Below are 24605 nucleotides of genomic sequence, written 5' to 3'. Positions count from 1 at the left end.
TGACCCCGTGCTGTGGTATGCAAATCGTTCAGGGTAGATGTTAGGTCATTCAATCTGTTTCAGTGTTGCTTCTATTGCCTTATACTGTATATTCAGACATTCATTTGTAATTTGGAGCAATGTACAGTTGAAGTCAGAATTATTAGCCCCCCTGAATTATTAGCGCCCCTGTTTATTTTTTTCCCCAATTTCTGTTCTGTTCTGGGAAGATTGTTTCAGCACATTTCTAAGCATAATAGTTTTAAAAACTTATTTCTAATAACTGATTTATTTTTATCTTTTCCATGATGACAGTAAATAATATTTTACTAGATATTTTTCAAGACACTTTTATACAGCTTAAAATGACATTAAAGGCTTAACTGGGTTAATAAGGTGAACTAGACAGGTTAGGGTAATAAGTCGAGTTATTATATAACGATGGTTTGTTCTGTAGATTATCAGAAAAAAATTAGCTTAAAGGGCTAAAAATTTTGTCCCAAAAATGTTATTTATTTATTTTTTTAAATTAATAACTGCTTTTATTCTAGCCAAAATAAAACAAATAAGACTTTCTCCAGAAGAAAAAATATTATCAGAAATACTGTGAAAATTTCATTGCTCTGTTCAACATCATTTGGGAAATTTGGGAAAAAAGAAAATAAAAATCAAAAGCGGGCTAATAATTCTGACTTCAACTGTATGTGCTTTCTACAAACTGAAATTTAAACAAATGTGCTAATTAAAGCAAACATTACAGCTAAGATATGCATAATGCTACTAAATATTTTAAATCATCCTTTCTGTTCATCAACCAATCAATCAAGTGATCAAAAAGAAATAATAATACAATAAAATTACAGTTTTTGTTTTTCTGATTTCAGCATTGGCGATAATAGTTTATTGAGCATAATATATAAGCATAAATAAATTAGTGTGTTTGCACGAGTACTGTTTTACTGTTCATCATATAATTATACATTATATTATCTATTTATAATTAAATGCAGTTGTTGTGATCAAAAGAAAATACTTTAAAACACTTTTGTACTATTACTATTAATTTTCTCAATAAAAATCTTAGAATTTATCCACATCGGCATTTAACTAAAGCATGGCTCTGATAGATTTTTCATGAAGCAAAAAGAAGGGATGATGAGTGAGGGAGGTAAGACTTAATAAACCTAATTCTTGGCCGAGTCGGGTCTAAGACAACACACAACAGATTATTCTATAAAACATATTTTTTTGTATTCTATTGAATTGTCTTGAGAATGTCATTCTAATAAAATCATAATAAAAAGGATAATATTAATACAAATATTGCTTCATGGTACACATATTTGCTTCTTATTAGCATTCAGTTGTAGGCTGGTGATTCATTTCCCATATTCAGTTTTTTATGAGGAGGTTCTTGAGAAACATATTTCAAATAGTAAGATTGCTTCAGCAGCTTAATACGATAATATGTTTTTTTGTTTGTGGATTTTGAAGTCTGTTGATTTGTATTGCATCAAATGCAGGGCCCACCTGGACGAGAGGGGCCTATGGGCAGCCCAGGACCACCAGGAGAAAGGGTATATTATGATTTATTTGTTTTCTCTCTATAGTTTATTGAACCAAGCTGCTGGTTTTTCATGATTTTTTTTTTTAATGTATTTTAGGGTTTTGGTGGAAAGACAGGAATGGAGGGACCACAGGGCCCTGTTGGCATGTATGTAAGTGACTCCTTTACACGGCTTTTATAAAGACAAAGGGAGCGGGTTGATATTTAAAGCTGATGTTCTAACTTAGCTTTTTTCCCCCCACATCCTCTTAAGGGTTTTCCAGGAACCGTGGGTATGAGAGGAAGACCAGGCCACACTGGAGACAGAGTAAAGACAAATTACAGTTTACTATATGATTTAGCTACAATTAGTAATTTTAACATTTAACATTTCAAAATAATGTTACAAAAGTTGTTTTATAAAATTATGATCTTTTGAATGTCTTTTTAGTAATTTAGTGTGAAGGGGGACATTTGTAGCCGACTTAATAAAAGTTTAACCCTAGTCCAAACCCTCTTTTGGTATTACCATTTTTTTTATTAAGTCATGTCCTAAAAATTTAAACATTGTCTGTAGATGATTTCCAGAATTCTCCATTCTATTTGTGCTTTTATGAAATCGCACTCTTGCTCTGATTGTTGTTTTATGTACTGTCTGTCCCTTCACTTCTTATAGGGAGAGCCAGGCCCAAGAGGCCCTACTGGACCAATTGGAAAGACTGGCGTACCAGTAAGTGTGTGAGAAATCTAGTTCAAACACAGGGATCTTGTATCAAGCAGATCATATTTATATCCCCTCCTGTAGTTTAGCATTATCATATAATCAATATTTTTAACCTTTATGTTTTATATAGGGTCCCCCTGGTCCAGTAGGAGAAAAAGGACTGCCAGGACCCCAGGTATAAAACATTTCTCAAAGAAAATAAAAGATCTTGAACTTTATATAAATAAAAGTATATATTTAAAAAAAAAAAAAAGTAAATTTATAAAAAGTATTTTTTATAAATAAAAAGTATTTTTAAATAAAAAATGCATTAGTAAATGTTCAATTATAATTAATAAATGCTGTACATGTGTTGTTCATGATTAGTTCATGTTAGTAAATGCATTAATTAATGAACCTTATTGTAAAGTGTTACCAACTATAAAGTGTTTCAATTAGAAACTATGGGTTACTTTTATGCAGGGCCGCCAAGGAGATCCTGGGCATCAGGGAACAGATGGCCCATGTGTGAGCACACAGTGAACTCTTTTAATTACTATACATACATCTCTATTTGGCTGATAATTTTCAATCACTGGTTTGTTATTATTAATTGTCCACTATAGGGTCCTCCAGGACGTCACGGAGTCAGTGGGGTCATTGGAAAACCAGGACCTCGTGGAAGTATAGGTCCCCCAGGGGAACCTGGGCCAAGTGGGCCCCCAGGAATACCAGTAAGTGATAATTCTCCCTACCAAAGTTGATGATGGATTTTAAATGCTTTCTACATGAAGTATGTTTAAGGTCATCAAGTTGAAATTGTTGCAATTATTTTTTTAAGGGTCCACAGGGGGAAAACGGAGTGCCAGGTATAGATGGAGAGAAAGGAGAAAAGGTAATTAAAGGGTTTTTTTTCCAAGAGTCAAACAATTACAAGTTGTGCTTTCTTATCAAGTCACTGAAAATTCCTATAAATGCACAGGGAATGATGGGTTTCCCTGGTGATGATGGACCTCTTGGACTGGAAGGACAACAGGTTAGATTTGCCACATATCTTAAACTGTTTGGTCGTTATGCACATTAAAGAATAATAAAGTAAAGCAATGTATCATGGGTGTTCTACTAAACCAGAGTAAAAGCATCGTGATTTGCAATCTCAAATTGTCATATTATTAATAAACTGACAGCAACAGAGATACAGTACAAAGAGAGCTTTGTAACTTCTGCAGGGTCTAACTGGTCCTGCAGGTTTGGATGGGGCTCCTGGAAGGAAGGGTGATAAGGTCAGATTAAGATGGCATGCACTTATGTATTATTACTTATTAAATTATTTTTTTATTTTTTCTTGTTAGAAACAGCATCTAAGCATTATTCTTCTACTGGCAGGGGGATAGAGGACCTATCGGAACGTCTGGTCTTCAAGGACCAAAAGGCGATATTGGCCCTGTAGGTGATAAAGGTCCACCGGGTCCACCAGGCCTAGTAGGCAATGAGGTGTGTAAATTAACTTTTTGATGTCGGCACAATTTCTGCTGAAGTCATCCGTTTCAAACACCATCTATCTCACTGTCTTCAGAAGGAGTAATAGTACTGTTTTTCTCTTGATGAAGGGTGATTCTGGTCCTGCTGGTGTTGCTGGTGACCCCGGGTCAAAAGGAGAAAAGGTAACATTCATCTATTAAATCTACTGTCATTTCACAAGACAGAATGCTGTTGAACTACAGAATATTTCATTTTTTTGTCAGGGTGAAATTGGGCCACCAGGATTTACTGGTTTAGAGGGTCCATGGGGAGACACAGGGGAGCAGGGAGAGAAGGGGATCAAGGGAGCCAAGGGACAAATCGGAATGCAGGTGTGTGCAAAATGGGCAGTAGCATAGTCAAAAATGTTGATTTTGTAACTCTTTTTATTTTTATGCCAGGGTGAGCCAGGACTAGTTGGTGGGGTTGGACATCCTGGCCTTAAAGGTGCAGAAGTGAGTTTTGATCTGAGAATGACTGACCCCTATATTTTTTAATTATATGGTTCTAGAGTTGAACTTAGTGAGGAACAATTCATTTTTATCATTTGCTTCAGGGTGTACCTGGCCATCCAGGTCTGGTTGGGCCAGATGGACCTGCAGGAAGCAAGGTAGCATTGTTGATTGCTTATATTTTGCATTGCATATTTTGAAATTTCTTTTAATGGTTAAAAACAAAACTTACCTTTTAGGGAAAGACCGGGCCAAGTGGTTCACCTGGTGAGCCAGGAAATCCTGGACCTGAGGTTTTTGTTCACTCATATAAATGCATATTCTGCAAATGTGCATAAAATGGAATATCTTTAATACATGAGATTTTAAAGTTACTTGCTGTTAGAAATTAACTAGTTTTTGTTATTCTCTCTTTATTAATATCTGTGGTTTGTGTCTCAGGGAATTGCTGGTCCCAAAGGTGTGCGAGGTGACACAGGAAAAGGCGGGACACAGGTGAATATAATTTGGTAGTTTCTATATTTCGTTCACGATAATATGTACTTTGTATCTGAATGATGGAAACAATGAATGCATTTGATCCTACAATACTAGTTGATTGGTTTTCATATCTCGGCGTACAGGGTGGTGTGGGTCTAGTTGGTCCCATAGGTCCTTTGGGCCCCAAAGGTCTTTCAGGGCCTGAAGGCGAGAAAGGAGAGCCAGGAGATAAAGGAGAACCAGGGTTAGAGGTGAGCTACACTCAACTAAACTCCGGTAACAGTATGACGACCAATCTTCACTTTTGATTTGTAACTTATGAACTTGCATGTTAGCTAGTTATTAGTTATTACCTTTATCTTGTATGACCATTTTCTACTTTCACTTAATCATATGCCATAGGTAATCTTAACCACCATGAAAACTCTTAAAATTAATAAGCAGTAAATTTGGTGTTTATAGAAGCAAAGGTCATAATTAGGTTATAATAGGTTCTCCCTGTATGAAAGTGTTAACAAAGCTGATTGCTTCTTTAAAATCCCCATAAATCATTTACATGTTTAAAAATGAAACCATTGCTGCTTCCCTTTAGGGACCAGATGGCCTTCAGGGTGTACAAGGACCACCAGGACTGCCTGGTTTGGAGGTACAGACTATCAAAACCCATAGAATTGCTTTTAAAATGTATTTAACCAGATGGTCTAATGATTTATGATTGGCTATACTATTTAAACAAATATAGTTCATGCGACTGATTAATCCAGTTATATGCATTTAAATGTATGACCCTAGGGTTCGCAAGGTGAGGCAGGGATGAGGGGCCCACCAGGTCTGGCAGGAGCTCAGGTCAGTATTCAGTAACAAAACAAAAGTATACATTTACATACTTGAGACAACAAATGCATTTTAAAACTGCCTTGTTTCAGCTCTTCTTATTAATCAGGAATTTAATGAGTTTTAATTGTTGCAGGGCGGCGTGGGTAAGCCAGGACCTGACGGAAGAGAAGGCATGAAAGGAGAGAAGGTAAGATCACAATGTTCTTTTCTGTGTCTTAATCCCTCTCTCTTATCTGAAATAAAAGTTCTTCCTCCATACCTTTGTCCTTGCTGTCAGATATTAGAAATGAGTTTGAGAATACAGATTTCCCTAAGCTCTTATCTGCAATTTCATTCTGAATTTGAATTGGGCTGTTGATGCATTTTTTTTAGGGGGATCAAGGTAAAAATGGAGCACCTGGAAAATTGGGTCACATTGGACGAAGGGTAAGAAGCGATATGCCCTCGGTGTCTTTGGGGCTCTCGTAGCCTTTGTTAAATGTTTCCAAATTTCCTGGTAAAAGAAAAAGAAGTTTGGGTACAAGTACAGTTGCATGAAAATACTTTTTCTATTAGACTCTGATGCCATGCATGTCAAAATGTGAGGCAAACATTTGTAAATTAGTGGTGACTCTGATATATATGTTTGATTTAGTTTGTTGCTTTCCATATATAGGGTAAAAGAGGCAAGGCAGGTTTGAGGGCGACCAGAGGACCAAGGGGAGAAAAGGTCAGAGTTGTTCTTCAACATGCCACTTACAATGATGACATGCAGGTTTATTTATTAAATGCCATTGATTGAATCAAACCAGTTAGGTCTTCTGTCTTGTCCAATAGGGAGAGAAAGGAGATGTTGGTGAGAAAGGACTTCCTGGATGGGGAGGGAGTATGGTAAGCTTCATGAGCCTAATCAGAACAGTCCATTTTTTAAAAGAATAATATTAAGGTGTTGATAATCCAAAACAGTTGGCACAATCAAGTTGTTTAAATTGTTTTTCAACAGGGAATCCAAGGGCCAAGAGGAGAGCCTGGAGATGAAGGTGTAAAAGGAGCAGAGGTACTTTTAAAGATTTACTCAGGCAGGAGTCTTTTTGCATCTTTAATTGTTTATATCAGTACCCAAATTTGTTCACAATAGGGTGAGAAAGGGGATCAGGGACCATTTGGTTCACCTGGGAGAGATGGCATAAAGGTATATTGTATAATAGACACATCCCTTAAGTCATCAGATCACCATATTCAGGTTTTTTTTTATAGGACTGTTTGTTTTCTTTAGGGAAGTCTTGGACCTCTTGGCCCTCCTGGACCCCCAGGACCAAAGGGTGATCAGGTAAGAATAAATATTTTGCTGTACAAGTATGAAGTATTATTTTTTGTTTAACTTTGTTTTTAATACAATACATGTACAGGTTATGTTGTAAGATGGTCATGTCTATTATTAAGGTTTGGGTAAGCACATCTGCTAAAAAGTGAAATCTTATGTGTATGTAATTTTCTTCAAGGGAAATATTGGTCCTTCTGGTCCTAGAGGGACACCTGGAATACCTGGACTGCCGGTGAATGTCTTCTTTTAAAAAAAATGCATTAGCATTTAAACTAATGGCCTTTTAAACTGTAGACAGATTTGTATTACTTCTGCTGCCAGTGCATTTACATGTACGCTGTCCTTTCAAGATATGGAAGCATGGTTAATTCATTTTTAATGACACAAGCAAGGACAGTGAAGTGCTTTATCGCAGCCACAGTCTGTTTTTTTCCTTAAATGAGCATCGAAGATCATTTATAATTTCTTTCTTTTTTATTTCTTGTACCCTGCAGGGCTTGTTTGGAGACAAGGTATGCAATTTAACTTTCAAAGCTATATTTACCTCACATCCATCTGGTTGAAAGGCTATGTTCCAGATGCATGAATTATATTTTAATTATTTACAGCATATGTTAAAACATGTTTAATTGTAGGGACTGAAAGGATTTCAAGGGCCTCCTGGACCCCCTGGAACAAGGGGTCTGCCAGTAAGTTGCTGTCTTGTGGTATCAATCAGCTGTTCTTTAGAGGTTTTTACAGACAAGTTTTAAAAACTGAATTTTTTTTATTTTTTTTTTTTATTTTGTGTTTGTTTAATTATTTTAGGGTCCACCAGGGCCACCAGGACCTCCTGGTATCTCTGTGAACCTGACTCTGATCCAGATCAAGGCAAGGTTCAATTTAGCAGCTTACAATTTTTTTAAATGCACTGATATTTTAATGCCATACGACATATAGTCACACTGCACACATAAGCAAATACCAAAGAATTCTGAGTATGCAGTAAAAGTGCATATTGTGTACATTCAGATACACAACTACAGATATTTTCTTACATTTTACATTTTGTTGCATATTCATTCATTCATTTTCTTTTTGGCTTAGTCCCTTTATTGAGCTGGGGTAGCCACAGCAGAATAAACCGCCAACTTATCCAGCATATGTTTTATACAGCGGATGCCTTTCTAGCTGCAACCCTTCACTGGGAAACATCTGTACACATATCTTATTCTCGTACACTATAGACAATTTAGCTTACCCAATTCACCTATACCACATGTTTTTGTACTTGTGGGGGAAACCAGAGCACCCGGAGGAAACCCACGTGAACATGCAAACTCCACATAGAAATGCCAACTGATCCAGCCTAGGCTCAAACCAGCTACCTTCTTGCTGTGAGGAGATTGTGATACCCACTGCGCCACTGTGCTGCGCTTTGTTGCATATGTCAAATCCTTCTTTTTTTTTTAAATGATCAGACCCTCAGTGAAATGCATCTCTCTCTCTTTCTCTTTTTCTTCTCAAATAGGACCTGATGTACAGTTCAGACAAGCCCAATTTCTCCCTGATTCAGACACTGCTGGACTCACTGTACCATGACCTCCAGCTGCTGGTGGACCCTCCGGACGGCACTAAGCAGCACCCAGCATCAACCTGTCTGGAGCTGTGGCTGTGCCATCCCAACTACACGAGTGGTCAGAGGCTCTTCTTTCATTTTTACCATCTTTCAAAGCCATTATCTATTTGTTCATGCTCCCGTTTGTGCTGTCTTTGAGATTTTTCCTCCTAAAAAATAATTGTGCTTTTAAAGTTTTAAAACCTTTTGAAACACAGAATCCCAGTGACACTGACCTCATTTACACCTGCTATTGAGATTGATCTCAGGCGATACTATCTCAAGTGAGCGGTGCTGTACTTAAGAGAAGTGCAAATGAGGCCCAGAATGTTTTTGCTCTCAAAACTTAATACAAATGCTTGACTGAAATAAAGGTCTCAAGATACTCACAGCAAACTTATTGTCTGGTCTTCGCTCAGAAAGGAAAAAGACTTTTGAAATACTTAAGCAGCTGTATACTGTTAACAAACAAACCAACTGCTGAAAGTGGCATTTAGACGAATGTGTAAAATATGCTATGTGCAATCCTCTGAATAACAAAATAAGAACAAGAGAAAATGGAGAGCAGTGAGAAAATAGTAGCTAAGAAAGCAACTGCAAATCAGTACTCCAGCCAAGTCATATAACATTTATGCAATAGATTTCTTTAATGACAGCTACTTTACCTGTGACTCTTTGTGTTCTGACCACATGCTTGGTTGTATACTATATTAATACATTCTCTTTTGTCTTTTAAAAACTCTGTTGTAATACATTGAGCCACTAAGCATTGTTCTTATGGTGTTTCTCTACTGAAGGGAATGTGAATCTCTTCCAAATACTTCAAAAAAGGTCTGTGTTAGTAAATGCAAGGCTATTTATGAAATCCAGGCATAACGCTGTATAACAACGTTTCAGATGACTGTTCTAGAATTTTCAAGAATAAGAATTTCACTCACCTGGGAAAAGGTGGTCACTTGAGTGGCTTGTGGGCACAATTTTGACAACAGCATGCCATATTATCCGATAATTTTAGGAAATAATCCCAAAAGGCAATTGACTCTGCAAATTAGCACATAAAACAAAACAAAAATACCTGAAGTGATGTGACGGCGACCAGCGAGACCTACTGTACCTGTCACTTACGTGGCCAAGCCCTTAATTATTCAGACCATGAAAGGTAATATTAGCTATATGCACCAAAACCATCTTTTGTACCAGGCTGTAAACATGTTTTTATCAGCTGTAAAAATGGCCAATTTAGCATTGCGGACAGAGAACATCTGGGGAGCTATCATACACCCGGCACAATGAGATGCAAGGTGCGACTCAATTGTTGTTTGCTAGTTTCAGTTTGGCGCAAGAGTCGTTTTGACGTTTTGCACCACGCTGTTTAAATAGCAAATGCATTTGCGCTCATATGTGCGCCCATAGGCATTCTGGTCTAAAAAAGGAGGCGTGTTAAGGCGCATTGTTGGCACGTTGCTATTTTGAGGAACTAAAATAGTCTGTCAATTGGACCAGCTTAGAGGAGGTCTAAAGTACAGCGCAGAGCGCGTTAGTTGTGTGGCTTGCTTAAAATTACACAGGATGTACAGCAATACGCACATGAAAAAGAATAAAATGAAAAGGATTTGCAAATGAAACGATTTAAAATATTAAAATATTACCCAAAAAAATTTGTTTTCTAGCCTGCATAAATATAAAAACCACCACCTCCATGCCTTCTTCATCTCAAGGGGCTTTTTAGTTTATTAATGACAATTTGCTTTTGTATAATTTTATCATTATTAGCTGTATTATGTATTATATGCATATTTTTATTTGTTTTATTAAAAACAAGCTTAGGTTTTCCCTCCTGTCAGGTTTTAGACCATATGGGCCATAGCATGTGTATTTGGAAATAACTTGTAAAATAAGGCTAATGGATGTCTGTGCGTACAACACTTCCCTTTTCATAAGAGCTAAAGTAAAGAATTAGGAGCAATATTTATTAGCAATATAATATAATATATATATATATATATATATATATATATATATATATATATATATATATATATATATATATATATATATATATATATACAGTTAAAGTCAGAATTATTAGCCCCCCTTTGAATTTTTTCCTCTATTTTAAATATTTCCCAAATGATGTTAAACAGAGCAAAGAAATTTTCACAGTATGTCTGATAATATTTTTTCTTCTGGAAAAAAATATTTTTTCTTCGCCTTATTTGTTTTATTTCGGCTAGAATAAAAGCAGTTATTTATTTTTTAAACACCATTTAAAGGACAAAATTATTAGCCCTTTTAAGCTAATTTTTTTCTGACTATCTGCAGAACAAACCATCGTTATACAATAACTTGCCCAAAATTTCTCTAACCTGCCTAGTTAACCTAATTAACCTAGTTAAGCCTTTAAATGTCACTTTAAGCTGTATAGAAGTGTCTTGAAAAATATCTAGTAAAATATTCTGTGCTGTCATCATGACAAAGATAAAATAAATCAGTTATTAGAGATAAGTTGTTAAAACTATTATGTTTAGAAATGTGCTGAAAAAATCTTCTCGCCATTAAACAGAAATTGGGGGAAAAAAAATAAACTGGGTTTAATAACTCAGGGGGGCTAATAATTCTGACTTCAACTGTATGTGTGTGTGTGTGTGTATATATATATATATATATATATATATATATATATATATATATATATATATATATATATATATATATATATATATATATATATATATATATATATATATATATATATATATACATTATCCACCAAACTAATAGTTTAAAGGTTATCAGATAAAACTGGAAAATATATTTTAGCAGGTTTCTTTCAAACACCTGAAACATACTCAAAATAACTTAAATTTGAAAGACATCAGGGCCTTAACTACTGTATTAAATGTTTGTCTACTGTAAAATATATAGGTACTGTAAGTTGTTTTAAATTAAACCATCTTTTAAATATTTTTGGTATTTTTCAGGTTTCTACTACATTGATCCAAACCAAGGCAGTCCTTTAGATGCACTTTTAGCCTACTGTAATTTCTCTGAGTCCGGAGCAGAGACCTGTCTTCACCCGAGAGATGCACATGTAATGTCCTACCGAACACTTCACTGCTGTGTCTCTTTGATGTCAAAAAACATCAAAATGTTACTATCTCTTGTTTTGTTTCCACAGCTGCCCACAAGGACTTGGCTAAATGACTCAGGAAATAACAGCAAGTTCCACTGGTTAAGCTCACTAGAGGGGGGTTTTAAAGTAAGTAGAAATGCCTGTGAAAATTGTAACCTTCTATTGAATTTAAGTTTATGCTATCAACTGACTGTAGATCCAAAATGACCAAAATATAAAAATCTCAATAATTGGAGACTTTATCAGAAACCACTCTCTATCCACTGTATAGTACACTATATCAGGTGTCCGCCATTTTTGATGGTGTATGAATCCTGAGCAAATGACTTCCTTCCCTACAATCCTTCACTTCTTTTTTACCAACAATGCACTCTGTTGCTATAAGGTATATAACTTTGGCTGGAAGTTAACCAGACTTTACCTAAATTATTAAATTACTCATTAATTTTTTTTATTACCATCTACCCCAACCCTAATCCCAGGCCTCAGTTATGTAAAAACAATACTTATAATGAGATTTATTTATATTACAATACATTAACATCTACCCCAAACCTAAACCCAACCAACCCTCAAATTATCATAAAAATATTAATTATTGATGTACAGTGTCACAAAAATTATGCTATATTGATGTGTATAATTTGAGTATTCAAAGCCGTACCATCAAAACTTTAACTCCCAAAATCAATTGCAAGTTGGTGAAAAAGCAAAAGAAGAACAACAAAAACTTGAACGATAGAGAAATGGATTTTATTCATAATTTCAGCCAGGCTTACCTCAGGATTCAGTGCAAATATAACATAGCGTGTTAGTACATTTGTGTAAGTTCTTGTAGATTATTTGTTATATTAATTTAAGTAATTTAAATTCTATTTTTACTATATATCAACCATTTTAATACCAATTATTATTTTTAATACCAATTACTATATTACATAAATTAATTATATTTATTTTTTTTTTTTATTGCTAAAACTTCAAAAATTTACCCAAAAAACCCATCAAAAGCTTTAAGACCAAGCGGAATCTGATATCTTTCGTTCATCTTTCGTTACTGTACTGTTGTTAAATAGAAAAAACATTTCACAAGGAACTTTAAATCTAAATCTTGGACCTTATTCTATTAAAATTATAAAATTTTAATACTAATTAGGCTGTTGTTGTCATCCATGGATTTTTTCAAGGCTAGAAAAAATCGTCAAGCTCTACATTACATAATTATTTTTAATTCTTCAATATACAAGTGGCCAAATTCTGACTTTAAATGTTCTGGCCAGTTTGTTATTCGCCTAATAAATGACAATAGGTTACAGTTTTTAATTTAAAACTATTTCATAAAGTTATAAATGTTAAAATAACTTTATTTCATTTATTTCTTTTTTCTAATGATATATGATGTAATTTGTATTTTTTTTTTTCATATTTCTTTATTCTAAATCTTTAGGAAATATCTTTAGTACATCAATAAGTGTGGTTATGATGACCATCTGACAAGATAATCAAGCTAAAAATAGTGCTTAAAATGTCACTAAATGTAGTATTTAAACCTCATAATTAAACAGAAAATGAAGCGAATGACTGCCAAAAAGTCAATTTTTTGAGGAAAAAGAACCACCCCGAGCTGGCTACAGTCCTGAAGCTAACGTTTTTCTTCTCTCTTATCAATAAATGAGACAAATATAAGGTGGTATTCTACTCATAACAGCAAAACTTTTACTGGATGGTACAGTAGATGTAATACGCATGATGAAATTGCAGTGTTAAACTGCTGTTTGTCTCACACTATTTACGTTACTACAAATTTACTCACCCATTTTTGTTCACTCTTTCCTTATATAGTCTACTCTAATGCTTATGCTACAGATTAGTAAATGAATGAATGAACAAGTAGCAGTTTCAGACACGGCTTGTATGTCCAAAAAACATAATTAAGAACCATTGGATTTACTCATTTATTTAGGGTAAGTGGTTGTAAACAGTTCATATGGGCTGAATTTAAACAAACAAATTAAGTTGAACGTTACTAAATTTAATTTGTTTGTTTAAATTCAGCCCATATAAATTGTTTGCAACCACTTACCTTAAACTAATTAGTAAATCAAATGAATATTTTTTTTTCAGTTTATTACAGTTCTTATTGATGTTTTTTTTTTCTTTTTTTTCTAGGACTTACAAGCCCTAGTTATCATATCTGTTTGCTGTATGGCAAATAAAATTCATTTATTTGTTATCAGATTCTTGCTCTTCATTGTTTTAATGTTCAATTTTAAGTCCTGTTGGTGCACACAATAAACTGTCCTTCACATTGCATCTGTCCTTGTGGTCAGTTTGAGTATCCAGCCCTAAGTGTGGTTCAGCTGCGCTTTCTGAGACTCCAGAGCAACAGAGCGGAGCAGAGAGTGACGTACTCCTGTTACCCTGGACACAGACTGGGAGAAACACAGCGACAGGTCCAGTTCCTCACAGACGCCGCCAAGCAGAGCTATTTAGGAGCACTGCAGGACTGTGTGGTAAGAGCGTTTTTGGTTTTATAACAACATTTGTAACACAGTTCATTTAGTACAATAGTGAATCAATTTATTTCCCTGTACATTACTGTTCAAAAGATTCTCTATATTTTAAAATGTTTTTTTTTACTCTTCATTTCAGAGGTTTTTTAGTATTATCTTAAGAATAAAAAAAGAACAGCATTTGTTTGAGCCAGTAGTTATGTTGTAATGCAAATGTCTTTATTATATATATATATATATATATATATATATATATATATATATATATATATATATATATATATATATATATATATATATATATGTGGCTTTTTATCAATTTAATGTACACTAAATAAATTAGTATTAAAAAAGGAAACATTTGACCACAGATAAGGGCACAAATACATTTTACATGTGTAACATGATTTGTTTAAAGGAGCATTTTTAACCTGATAAAAGTTTTTTAAAGAGATTTACTATTTACTCACACTCTAATGGTTTAGTTTGTTTCTACTGCTGAGCAAAAAAGAAGATATTTTGAAGAATGCTGTAAAATAGAAGCCATTGATCACCATAGTAGGAACACAAATACCAAGGAAGTTAGAGGCTGATGCTCTCCATCATTATTCGAAATATCTTGTTTTGTGTTTAACAGAAGAAACTCAGACAGGTAAGGAACAAGTGGAGAGTGAGCAAATGATGGCAGAATTTTCATTGTTGGGTAAACTGTCCCTTTAAATTGGTAACCGTAAAATGGAAAGTGACTTGAATGCAATCGTTAAAGTAAAAAATAAAAACATCATATTTGCATACACATGACTTCACAACATGGACGTTAGTAAATTTACTTTTTTTAATTATACGTTTCTATGATTTAATTATTATTATTAATATCTAATGACAACCTTCTTAGACATCTGTAAGCCTTAAAGGGATAGTTCACACTATTTTTTAAAATTCTGTTATCATTAATTTACCCTTATTTACAGTATTCTATGCCTGTTTGAGTTTCTTTATTTTGATGTAGAAGACAAAAAAAGATATTTAGAAGAAAACTGGAAACGTGTAGCCATTGACTTCCACAGTATTTAATTTTTAAGTCAATGGTTACAGGTTTTCAGCATTCTTCAAAACATCTTTTTTTAGTGTTCAACACAAAAAACAAACTCATAAAGGTTTAAAACCACATGTGAGTGAGTAAATGTTGAGTTAATTTTATTTTTGGGTGGACTATCCCTTTAAGTAAAACATACTCAGAGGGAAACTATAAATACATTTAACAAAAACCCCTTTTTGTTTGATTTTGCCATAACAGTCTGCAAAGGAAGTGGATCCTGGGCCGCGTGAGTCTGTGTTTCAGTTTGAGGACATGGACCTGCTTCCTCTACGTGATATAGGGATCTTTGGAAACAGCAGTCAAGAGTTTGGCTTCACCATTGGCCCTGTATGCTTCAGCTAGAGACACAACTAATGATAATGGTACATCCTGTGTGTTTAACCTTAAATACAAACAACAACAGAAGAAAACGGGACACTCTGAATGCACATAAGGCATCTATGGAAATACGAAGTGCTTCAGACAGTGTCCTGACTACCCCGGTGCTGCCAGACAAATGGACAATATCCTTTTTTGTTTACAGGGACTTTTAGCTTTGTAATTGATGTACTTTTTTATACATGATGTTATTTTTTTTAATCACTAGCTGGTCTTGTAATAACGTTGTAGCTGAAGCTTGGATCATAACATGTGTAATGACAGGGTTCTGACATGACCACTATGTGGTTGCTTGGTCCAGGTTTCACCTCTATGCAACTTAGTCATGTACAGGTCACTGTGCCTGTAGCAGTTACTATTATAAGACTTTGCATTATAAGTCAAGTGCATATTTGGAGTGTAGAAATGACACTTTTTGTCTAACTTGAATTGTAGGACTGATTAGAACAAAGCGTCCTACTGAGGACACAGCTACCCTTTCTGTGAGGTTTTGGGTAGCGAAGTCTGTGCTACATTTTGGTGTTCTTTGTTCTTTTTTTGATTCGTTCACAGAAAAGGTCATATTGCATACATATTTTAAAATATGATGTTCAGATGATTTATGGGTGCTGATATTTGCGATAAAAAGCACCAGAAACTGTGTAAGCAGTGATTTTAAGGCGCATTATTGCTATGAGACTGTGCATAAAGTCATACAGACAGTTCCTTCAGTTCACTTTTACTGTATGTAGGTCTCAGGGAGCACTTACGTCAACACATATGACTTATGAGAACATTTACAAATGTTATTGGTAAAATATGTTGAAATGAATCAGCTGAATTTAACTAACATTCAGTTAACATCAATGATGCGCTAAACCACATTAAATTTAGGCACAGGTGCTTTGTTTTGGAAAACTATACTTTGTTCAGTTACATTTTGTAATGTATATTGTGTATTTTATGTATTTTGAAATCACATGCTGGTCATCTGTTTGAGTATCAGCTATAAAAGGATTATTAAGGTATCTCTTAAATTGTATTGGACAATTTTGTATCATTGTTTGAAACATGAACATTTCTTTAAAACATGTTTTGTGGAGTTTAATTTCCCCCGTTTAAACAGCAAAACAGTGTATGTGCACTCCATGAGCATGTACAACTTTAGGCATAATTCTGAATACAGTCTGTTTGGAGTCAGATAAAACGAGAAGTCTACATGGTTTATTTTAGGTTTAAAATTGATCTGATCTGGTCATTGGGAATGCGATGCAGAGTGTCAGGAAACAATGCAGAATGAAAGGAAACAATTTCAACTTGCAATGTACAAGGAAGTTCCTAGATGACAAAGGTAAGTGAGCTGTTCTTTTTTCAATTCATTACCATCTTCCTGGTCTTCTTCACTACATTTCGAATTTGAAGTTACTTTACAAACTACACTACTACATATGTCATGTTGTTACTGTCATGTGACCTACCAGTGTGTAGCAATACACATAAACCTTGCCCCATGGGCTCATTGGATATTAAATTGTTCACCAAATACACAATAAAGAGTCTCAGCTGAAGTAGTAGGTCAGAATTCGGACATTACTACATTTTTCCTAGAAATCATAAATCCAGATAAGTTTTAAAATTGGCATATACAATACAGTATATTTCTTTCTTTTTGTGTGTATATAAATATTCTTTCTCATAATATTGCTCAAACAATAACATGCAGCATTATTTAACACATTCCAGCTAAAAAAAAAAAAACAGTCTACGCTGGTTTTAGCTGGTTGATCAGCCTGGTTTTAGAGGCGTTTTGGCCATTTTCACACCTGTCTTTGCTGGTCAGGGTGGAAAATGACCAGCTAAAAACCAGCTTGATCAGCCCGGTTTAGGATGGAAATAGCTGGTTTTAGCTATTAATCTCCCGGCCTGACCAGATAAAACCAGTCCAGAAATGGCCAAAACCCTTTTAAAACCAGGCTGGTCAACCAGCTAACCTGCTTGGGCAGGTTTAAGCTTTTTCTTTTTTTTCAGCATTGATTATACGTGCATTTACATTATTTTATAAGTAACAAAAATGATCATACGTGAGTTCTAACTGTATGTATATTTAATTTATGTAAAAAAAATTGCCATTTAAGCGTATTATTTTATTATTTATTTATTTATTTATTTATTTATTTATTTATTTATTTATTTGACATGGACATCACAATTACACTGGACAACCAAATGCATTTGTTTAAGTGTTTTAGCAAACTTGCTAATTCTCAACACCTGTCCACAGGAGGCTTGAAAAAAATTTACAAAATGGAAATGTAATAAATACATATAAAACAACTTTATTATGCTTTACATAAAAATTACTGAAGGCAAAAGCAAAGGCGGCATGATCCAACAAACTAACAGTTGACCATTTGTGCAAACACTGCTGTTTTGTTTTTAACCTTTTTTTAAGAACACTACTAAAAATATTTATATTTCTTTCTGATTTTTAAGCTAACAGTTAAATCATTCCACAGTTTGGCTCCCTTTACAGAGAAAACAGATTGACCAAAGGAGGTTGATGTGCAACTCTGTGAGAGGTTTGATGCCTACTGATTAGATCAGAAAACAGGAATATGATTATTTAAACATTTAAAAACCAATTTAAGATAATAAAATTTAATAAAATTATCAAAACTAAAAAGGTTATGTTTACACATAACTTCACAGTGTAAGTCTGTAAGGCTGTAAGTCCATAATTTTAACTGCTTGCTTATATACTGAGTCAATAGGCTTCAATGTAGTTAAAGAGGCTTTTGACCAATATGTAATGCAAGTCCCACCCAAATAAGACCCAAATCACTTCTGCTGACATTTTGATCTCTTTTAATTTATTTAGTAAGATGCTGTGATTAACCGTGTCAAAGGCTTTCTTTAGGTCCAGGAACACTGCCCCAACCACACCTTTATCTAGTGATTTTTTTCAAGCCGATAACAATTTGCTGTATCTGTGGAATATTTCTTTCTAAAAACCAAACTGCTGTGGATAACTGTTTAGAGTGTAAATGCTTAATTAATTGAGTTAATTAAAATACACCATAAATTAACAGACGACGCTATCCTCAAATATATATTCATAATCGTCATGTTTCTGTGATTTATCATTTATAAATGACTTCCTTTGTTGAAAGCTCAACTGTGGAAAAGTCCCTTTTCAAAACAAACCCGATTGACTCGATTCGTTTGATCAGGTGTCTTTAATTAGAGATCAAGTTAAACTGTGGAGAGCTGCAGGCCTGCATCCTGCATGAAGGGAGTTTGATTCTGTTGGTCGTGAACGTGTTAACAAAGAAGGCGGGGTCCAAGCCAGTGACGCGCACGCTAGAGGATCACGTGACGCAGTAAGGAGCTGTCACATATAAACATTGCACTGCACACACACATCTGTTTGACTAATGACAACGAGGATGTTTAATTATGTAGTGATTAACACATTACGGATATACTGTTGATCAGCATGAATGAGCGGTTATGGGAGAAAAGCGCGGTTTGTGGAGAGCAGCGTGATGGAGGAGAGATAGAGATCTGAAAGCCACTCCTGCTGTCACCTACTCAGTGTATACTAATACTACACTCACTCTGGATGGATGTGTTGGCCGTGTGACCTCCATATAGAGCCTCCTCCTGACCAGGAGAAGCAACTTGTCCCATGAAAGGTAAAACAAGGATGCTTTGGAGGCCAGTTACGTCTCTGTACATACCAGAGCTGACTGGATAAATACAGTTCATTTAACGTTAGGATAAATGCACTGCAGCTCTTCTGCTGTATTTCATTTATTTTTGTTTTATTTGTATGGTAAACACTAAGTATGTAATGTCATAGTGTACAGCTGTATACAACGAGAAAGTAGGTGTAAATGTGTACAATGAGAAAGCAGTTTGAGGTAAACATGGTAAACACTGACCCAGGATAGTCTTGCCCTAATAACCCTTAAGGTAATTTTTAAGTCAAATCATTTAAAGTTTGTAAATAAAAAGGTTTTATGACACAAATTTTATATGTTTTAATAAAAGTGGTTATGTGACCAAATTTAAATGGTATTAGCAAGATGGTGTTTGTTTACATTGAAGTATATAATGTATTGCATATTTTCCTCATGTTCTCTGATAGTGTTAAAACAAGCATGCTGCCAAACTGTTACCAAATTACTGCATTTTATGACTAAGTTTAAAATACCAGACATCCAGTAAGCTTGACCAAAATGTGGTACACAGTTTCTACATTTAATTTTGAACTTCACAACCATTATTTAAAAAAAAAAGGTCTATACTATGAATTTGTGTTGCTTGAATCAAATTTGGTTGCATTACCTTCACCATGTTGTTGTCATTTTGACATGACCTACAAGCATCAGTCGTATGATTCACTGCCATTCACAAATCCTCTTCTGTGGCCTAATGGGATATATGATAAGATCGGATATCAAAGTGTCCATGGAATGCATGCATATTCTCTGACCGCCGTTATAGTGTTTCTCATCTGCTGTTTTATGAATATAAGGGCAGCTAGCTCTCTGTAACTCTCACACGGTTGCCTACTGAAGCTAAGTGCATCTGGTCAGTACTTGGATGGGGGACCACATGGGAAAGCTAGGTTTCTGCCGGAAGTGATGTTAGTGAGGCCAGCAAGGGGCACTCAACCTGCTGTCTGTGTGGGTCCTAATGCCCCATTATAGTAAAAGAGACTCTATACTGCTCAGTGAGCGCCGTCTTTCGGATAAGACGTTAAGCCAAGGTCTTGACTCTCTGTGGTCATGAAAAATCCCAGGAAGTCCTTTGAAAAAGAATAGGGGTTTAACCCCGGTATCCTGGCCAAATTTGCCCACTGACCTCTGTCCATTATGGCCTCCTAACCATCCCCATATCGTAATTGGCTTCAACACACTGTAGGGTTGGACCGATAGACGATGCCATCATCCATTGCCGATGGCCGACAGACACCACGATGCTTAGCCGGCATCGCGATCCTCCGCCCCGCCCCACCCCCGCTCGTGAAAAATACACACTTGGGCCCAGTTTACACTAATAGGTCTTAGTTTTTAAATGGCATTTTAGAACGAAAACGATCCACATCCACTCTTGTACTTCACCTAGCATTTCTCAGCAGCCCTCATTTAGAATACCTCAGGCACTGTTGGCTGGTTCCTGTTGTTTGTGCACCTTTTTTACCAACCAAGTTTGTTGACGCCATCATAACGACACAGATCACTCTGCCTATTCATGTGTCCCGTGGAAAAAGGGATTGACAGGTGGTAATTATGTGTGTAATTTATCTTTATTCATTTATGATTTGGTTATGGGTATGGGTATTTTATTCATTATTAATTCCCCGCCGCCAATGACGACGATGTCATCGTCCATCGCGTTGTTACATATTAGACATCGTACGATGCCAAATTGGTCAACATCGCTCAACCCTATCTCCTCTCTTTTAATCAGCTAGTGTGTGGTGTGGTGCAATATGGCTGCCATTGCATCATCCAGGTGGATGCTACACAATAGTGGTGAATGAGGTGATCCCACCCCAATGTGTAAAGCAGAGTGTCTAGAAAAGCACTATATAAATGTAAGGAATTATAATCATTAATAAATTTAATAAATATAGTTTCTTGGCTCATACATTGTTTTTGAGCAGTTCCGTGCAAATGTCAACCTTTGTATGTTTTGTCCTATAAATTTGCACACTTTTTGGTCACGTCCATAATGCAAGTTTATTTTCCTTATTTAAAATGCTTACAGACTGATATTTTTCTGATACCATAACTCTGTGCTTGGTTGTTTTGGGAAATAGAAGCAGATGTTTTAATTTAATGTGCTTTCTCTTTGTATGAATGTTAAGTTTTTACTGCAAATGTCACGTTCATAATGCTGGAATTGCTCTTTTCATATACTAATAATAACGTAGTATGGAAGTAGGGCTGGGCTGATAAATGATAGTATTTCGAATTGTGATAAAATTGATGTCAATAAGAATGATCAGCTCTGGACTTTTTTTTTTTTTTTTTTTTTACTCTATATTGATATAAAAGCCACTCACACAGCAGAAATGTGCAACAATGGGAGTCTAAAAGTGTGCTGATATTAGAGATGTACCGATTTTTCGACCACCGAAAATTTATCGGCCGAAAATATGTTATGTCATTTAATGGACCTTCTAATTGTTGTGGCTTCAGTCATTGTGTACTGTATTATTATTATTATTATTATTATTATTATTATTATCGTTCAATATGAAAAATAATTGGTATTCATATCACATTTTTATCATATCGCCCAGCCCTATATGCAAGTATGTGATTTTGGATGTATAGAGGTCACAGTTTTTGATGAATGTTTTTTAAATATCAATAATCAATAAATCTTAAAGTTTTTTTTTTCCGGAAAATGTAAATATATTTGGGGGGGCTTCTTTTAAAATCAGCATCATACAACGAATCTGAGTATTTTGTGAAATGAATGCATAATTTATACCATCATTCCATTCCATGGAAATGAAAACAAACATATAATACCATAATTACATACTATCTTTCTTATTACAATGTGTACTAAAACTTGCTTAAAGGTTTTTGAGCACCTTATTTTTGAAAATGGCACATTTCACAAGTCTCCAAGAGTTAACCAATTGACTGAATCACATTTTAATCCATTCAGCCGATTTCTTGTACTGGGGTCACTTTTAGCTCACGGTAGCTTGACTAGCATCAATGAATTGAAAGCTTGAGGCATTTGTAGTTACATCGTTTAATAAAACTGATAGAAAATTTAAAAAAAATACTAGTTTCTACGCAAATATAACTAGGAAGATATTACTTGGTCATTTAAATTTTCCGTCGATTTTATTACACTATTGAGCTACAGAAGACTTAACTCAATATAGGAAAATGATCAAAACTCCTTTTAACATTTTTTGAATTAAATGCTAATAGTCAAATTTAATTCAATTCATTATGCTAAGCTAAGCTAAAAGTGACCCACCATAACAAGAAATTGCCTGAATGGATTTAAAAATGGCTGAAGTCAACTGTAAATGTAACTGTCAACTGTAAAAAAAAAAAAAGAAAAGAAAAAAGGTAGGGTGTTCCTTTAATGGAAGTTAAATTTAAAAGTTAAATGTGGGAAGAAAACAACTTTAGACAAAAAACCATGTCATGGGCCTTAAAAATAATAATAATATTAATAATATCATAAGAAAACTATACAGTAATGCTTTTGTAGCTATAAATTTGGTTAAACATGTCTTACTTGAATTGCTATATATGGTAGAAAAAAATTGGTGTATAAACTATAAGTATGTTCATGCCATGGTATTGATTAAAAAGCTGGTGAAAAGTACAGTAAAGTTGTAGTCAGAATTATTATTCCCCGCTTATTTTGTCCCCCAATTTCTGTTGAACAAAGAAGTGTGCTTATATTAGAGATGTACCGATTTTTCGACCACCGAAAATTTATAGTCTGAAAATATGTTATGTCATTTATTGGACCTTCTAATTGTTGTGGCTTCAGTCATTGTTGTGTACTGTATATATCATTATCGTTCAATATGGAAAATAATTGGTATTTAGATGGCATTTTACCATATCGCCCAGTATATGCAAATATGTGATTTTGGATGTATAGAGGTCACAGTTTTTGATTAATGTTTTTTAAATATCAATAATCAATAAATCTGAAAGTTTTATAAAAATGAAAACAAACATATAAAACCATAATTACATACCATCTTTCTTACTACAATGTGTACTAAAATTTAAATTTAAAAGTTAAATGTGGGAAGAAAACCACTTCAGCCAAAAAACCATGTCATGGGCCTTAACAAAAAAAAAAATTATTTATCATAGGAAAACAATACAGTAATGCTTTTGTAGCTATAAATTTGGTTAAACATGTCTTACTTAAATTTCTATATATGTTAGAAAAAAGTTGGTGTATAAACCATAAGTATGTTCATGCCATGGTATTGATTAAAAAGCTGTTGAAAAGAACAGCTGTAGTCTTATTATTCCCAGTTATTATTATTTCCCCCCAATTTCTGTTGAACATAGAGAAGTTTTTTTCAACACATTTCTAAACATAATAGTTTTAATAACTCATCTCTAATAACTGATTTATTTTATCTGTGCCATGAGGACAGTAAAGAATATTTCACTAGATATTTTTCAAGACACTTCTATACAGCTTAAAGTGACACTTAAAGGCGTAACTAGGTTAATTAGATCAACTAGGCAGGATAGGGTAATTAGGCAAGTTATTACATAACAATGGTTTGTTCTGTAAACTATCAAAATATATATATACCTTAAAGGGGCTAATAATTTTGACCTTAAAATTAAAAACTTATTTTATTCTAGCCAAAATAAAACAAATAAGACTTTCTCCATTAGAAAAAAATATTATCAGACATACTTTGAAAATGTCCTTGCTCTGTTAAACATCATTTGGGAAATATAATATTAATTCTGACTTCAATTGTATGTTGTTGTTGTTGTTGTTGTTGTTGTTGTTTTAAACCATTTTGAAGTAAGTTTCAAACTGAATATACTACACTATGCGATTTCAGACACAGGTTATGTGTGTTTTCTGAGCAAATTGTTTATCCTTTCTGTAAATAATTCTCACAAGTCAATCTCAATCCATCTAAAAACAACTAGTTATCAATTTGAAAGGTTGTGGAAATGGTTAAGAAGTGTGGGAAGTTCCTGTTGCTCATGTTTACCTTCACACTTAAATTACACACTCAAAAAGATGGTTTTACTTGTAATTTGCATTTGGAAGTCCGTATTCAACTCTGTCCTATACAGCAGCGTTTGTGTGTTTGTGTGTTTGTGTATTTGTGTGTGTGTGTGTGTGTGTGTGTGTGTGTGTGTGTTTGTGTGTGTGTTTGTGTGTGTGTTTGTGTGTGTGTTTGTGTTTGTGTGTGTGTTTGTGTGTGTGTTTGTGTGTGTGTGTGTGTGTGTGTGTGTGTGTGTGTGTGTGTGTGTGTGTGTGTGTGTGTGTGTGTGTGTGTGTGTGTGTGTGTGTGTGTGTGTGTGTGTGTGTGTGTGTG

The 24605-nt window shown here is 34.5% G+C and overlaps 2 protein-coding genes across 10 annotated transcripts in view; both read left to right on the top strand.

The window, feature by feature from the left end:
- The window catches only part of si:ch211-196i2.1, a 143430-nt gene extending 126821 nt beyond the window's left edge, over positions 1 to 16609 (top strand). For 5 of the 8 annotated variants that reach the window (XM_087300951.1, XM_087300948.1, XM_087300952.1 and 2 more), the window contains 36 exons: positions 1503 to 1556; positions 1644 to 1697; positions 1800 to 1853; positions 2202 to 2255; positions 2380 to 2424; positions 2712 to 2756; positions 2855 to 2962; positions 3070 to 3123; positions 3211 to 3264; positions 3458 to 3511; positions 3615 to 3722; positions 3839 to 3892; positions 3974 to 4081; positions 4151 to 4204; positions 4306 to 4359; positions 4441 to 4494; positions 4643 to 4696; positions 4825 to 4932; positions 5274 to 5327; positions 5474 to 5527; positions 5652 to 5705; positions 5891 to 5944; positions 6174 to 6227; positions 6335 to 6388; positions 6501 to 6554; positions 6636 to 6689; positions 6774 to 6827; positions 7000 to 7053; positions 7316 to 7333; positions 7457 to 7510; positions 7629 to 7691; positions 8332 to 8497; positions 11400 to 11509; positions 11597 to 11677; positions 13882 to 14064; positions 15362 to 16609. In XM_087300951.1, the coding sequence (XP_087157077.1) occupies positions 1503 to 1556; positions 1644 to 1697; positions 1800 to 1853; positions 2202 to 2255; positions 2380 to 2424; positions 2712 to 2756; positions 2855 to 2962; positions 3070 to 3123; positions 3211 to 3264; positions 3458 to 3511; positions 3615 to 3722; positions 3839 to 3892; positions 3974 to 4081; positions 4151 to 4204; positions 4306 to 4359; positions 4441 to 4494; positions 4643 to 4696; positions 4825 to 4932; positions 5274 to 5327; positions 5474 to 5527; positions 5652 to 5705; positions 5891 to 5944; positions 6174 to 6227; positions 6335 to 6388; positions 6501 to 6554; positions 6636 to 6689; positions 6774 to 6827; positions 7000 to 7053; positions 7316 to 7333; positions 7457 to 7510; positions 7629 to 7691; positions 8332 to 8497; positions 11400 to 11509; positions 11597 to 11677; positions 13882 to 14064; positions 15362 to 15505 (2529 nt within the window). In that variant the 3' untranslated portion in view covers positions 15506 to 16609. Of the gene's footprint in view, positions 1 to 1502; positions 1557 to 1643; positions 1698 to 1799; positions 1854 to 2201; positions 2256 to 2379; positions 2425 to 2711; positions 2757 to 2854; positions 2963 to 3069; positions 3124 to 3210; positions 3265 to 3457; positions 3512 to 3614; positions 3723 to 3838; positions 3893 to 3973; positions 4082 to 4150; positions 4205 to 4305; positions 4360 to 4440; positions 4495 to 4642; positions 4697 to 4824; positions 4933 to 5273; positions 5328 to 5473; positions 5528 to 5651; positions 5706 to 5890; positions 5945 to 6173; positions 6228 to 6334; positions 6389 to 6500; positions 6555 to 6635; positions 6690 to 6773; positions 6828 to 6999; positions 7054 to 7315; positions 7334 to 7456; positions 7511 to 7628; positions 7692 to 8331; positions 8498 to 11399; positions 11510 to 11596; positions 11678 to 13881; positions 14065 to 15361 lie in introns of those variants that run through there. The other 3 variants (XR_015520132.1, XR_015520131.1, XR_015520130.1) reach the window with 3 other exon arrangements.
- Positions 16610 to 18802: 2193 nt separating this feature from the next.
- The window catches only part of man1b1a (mannosidase, alpha, class 1B, member 1a), a 45296-nt gene continuing 39493 nt past the window's right edge, over positions 18803 to 24605 (top strand). Inside the window, exon 1 of one of the 2 annotated variants that reach the window (XM_087300972.1) lies at positions 18803 to 18900. Coding sequence is in view for 1 of the 2 variants with exons in the window: in XM_087300970.1 (XP_087157096.1) it covers positions 19209 to 19215 (7 nt within the window). In the remaining variant the exon portion in view is untranslated. Of the gene's footprint in view, positions 19216 to 24605 lie in introns of both variants that reach the window. The other variant, XM_087300970.1, reaches the window with a different exon arrangement.

Source organism: Danio rerio, chromosome 21, assembly GCF_052040795.2.
Source record: "Danio rerio strain M-AB ecotype USA chromosome 21, GRCz13ab, whole genome shotgun sequence".
Lineage (NCBI taxonomy): Eukaryota > Metazoa > Chordata > Actinopteri > Cypriniformes > Danionidae > Danio > Danio rerio.
This window is presented reverse-complemented; position numbering and strand designations above follow the sequence as displayed.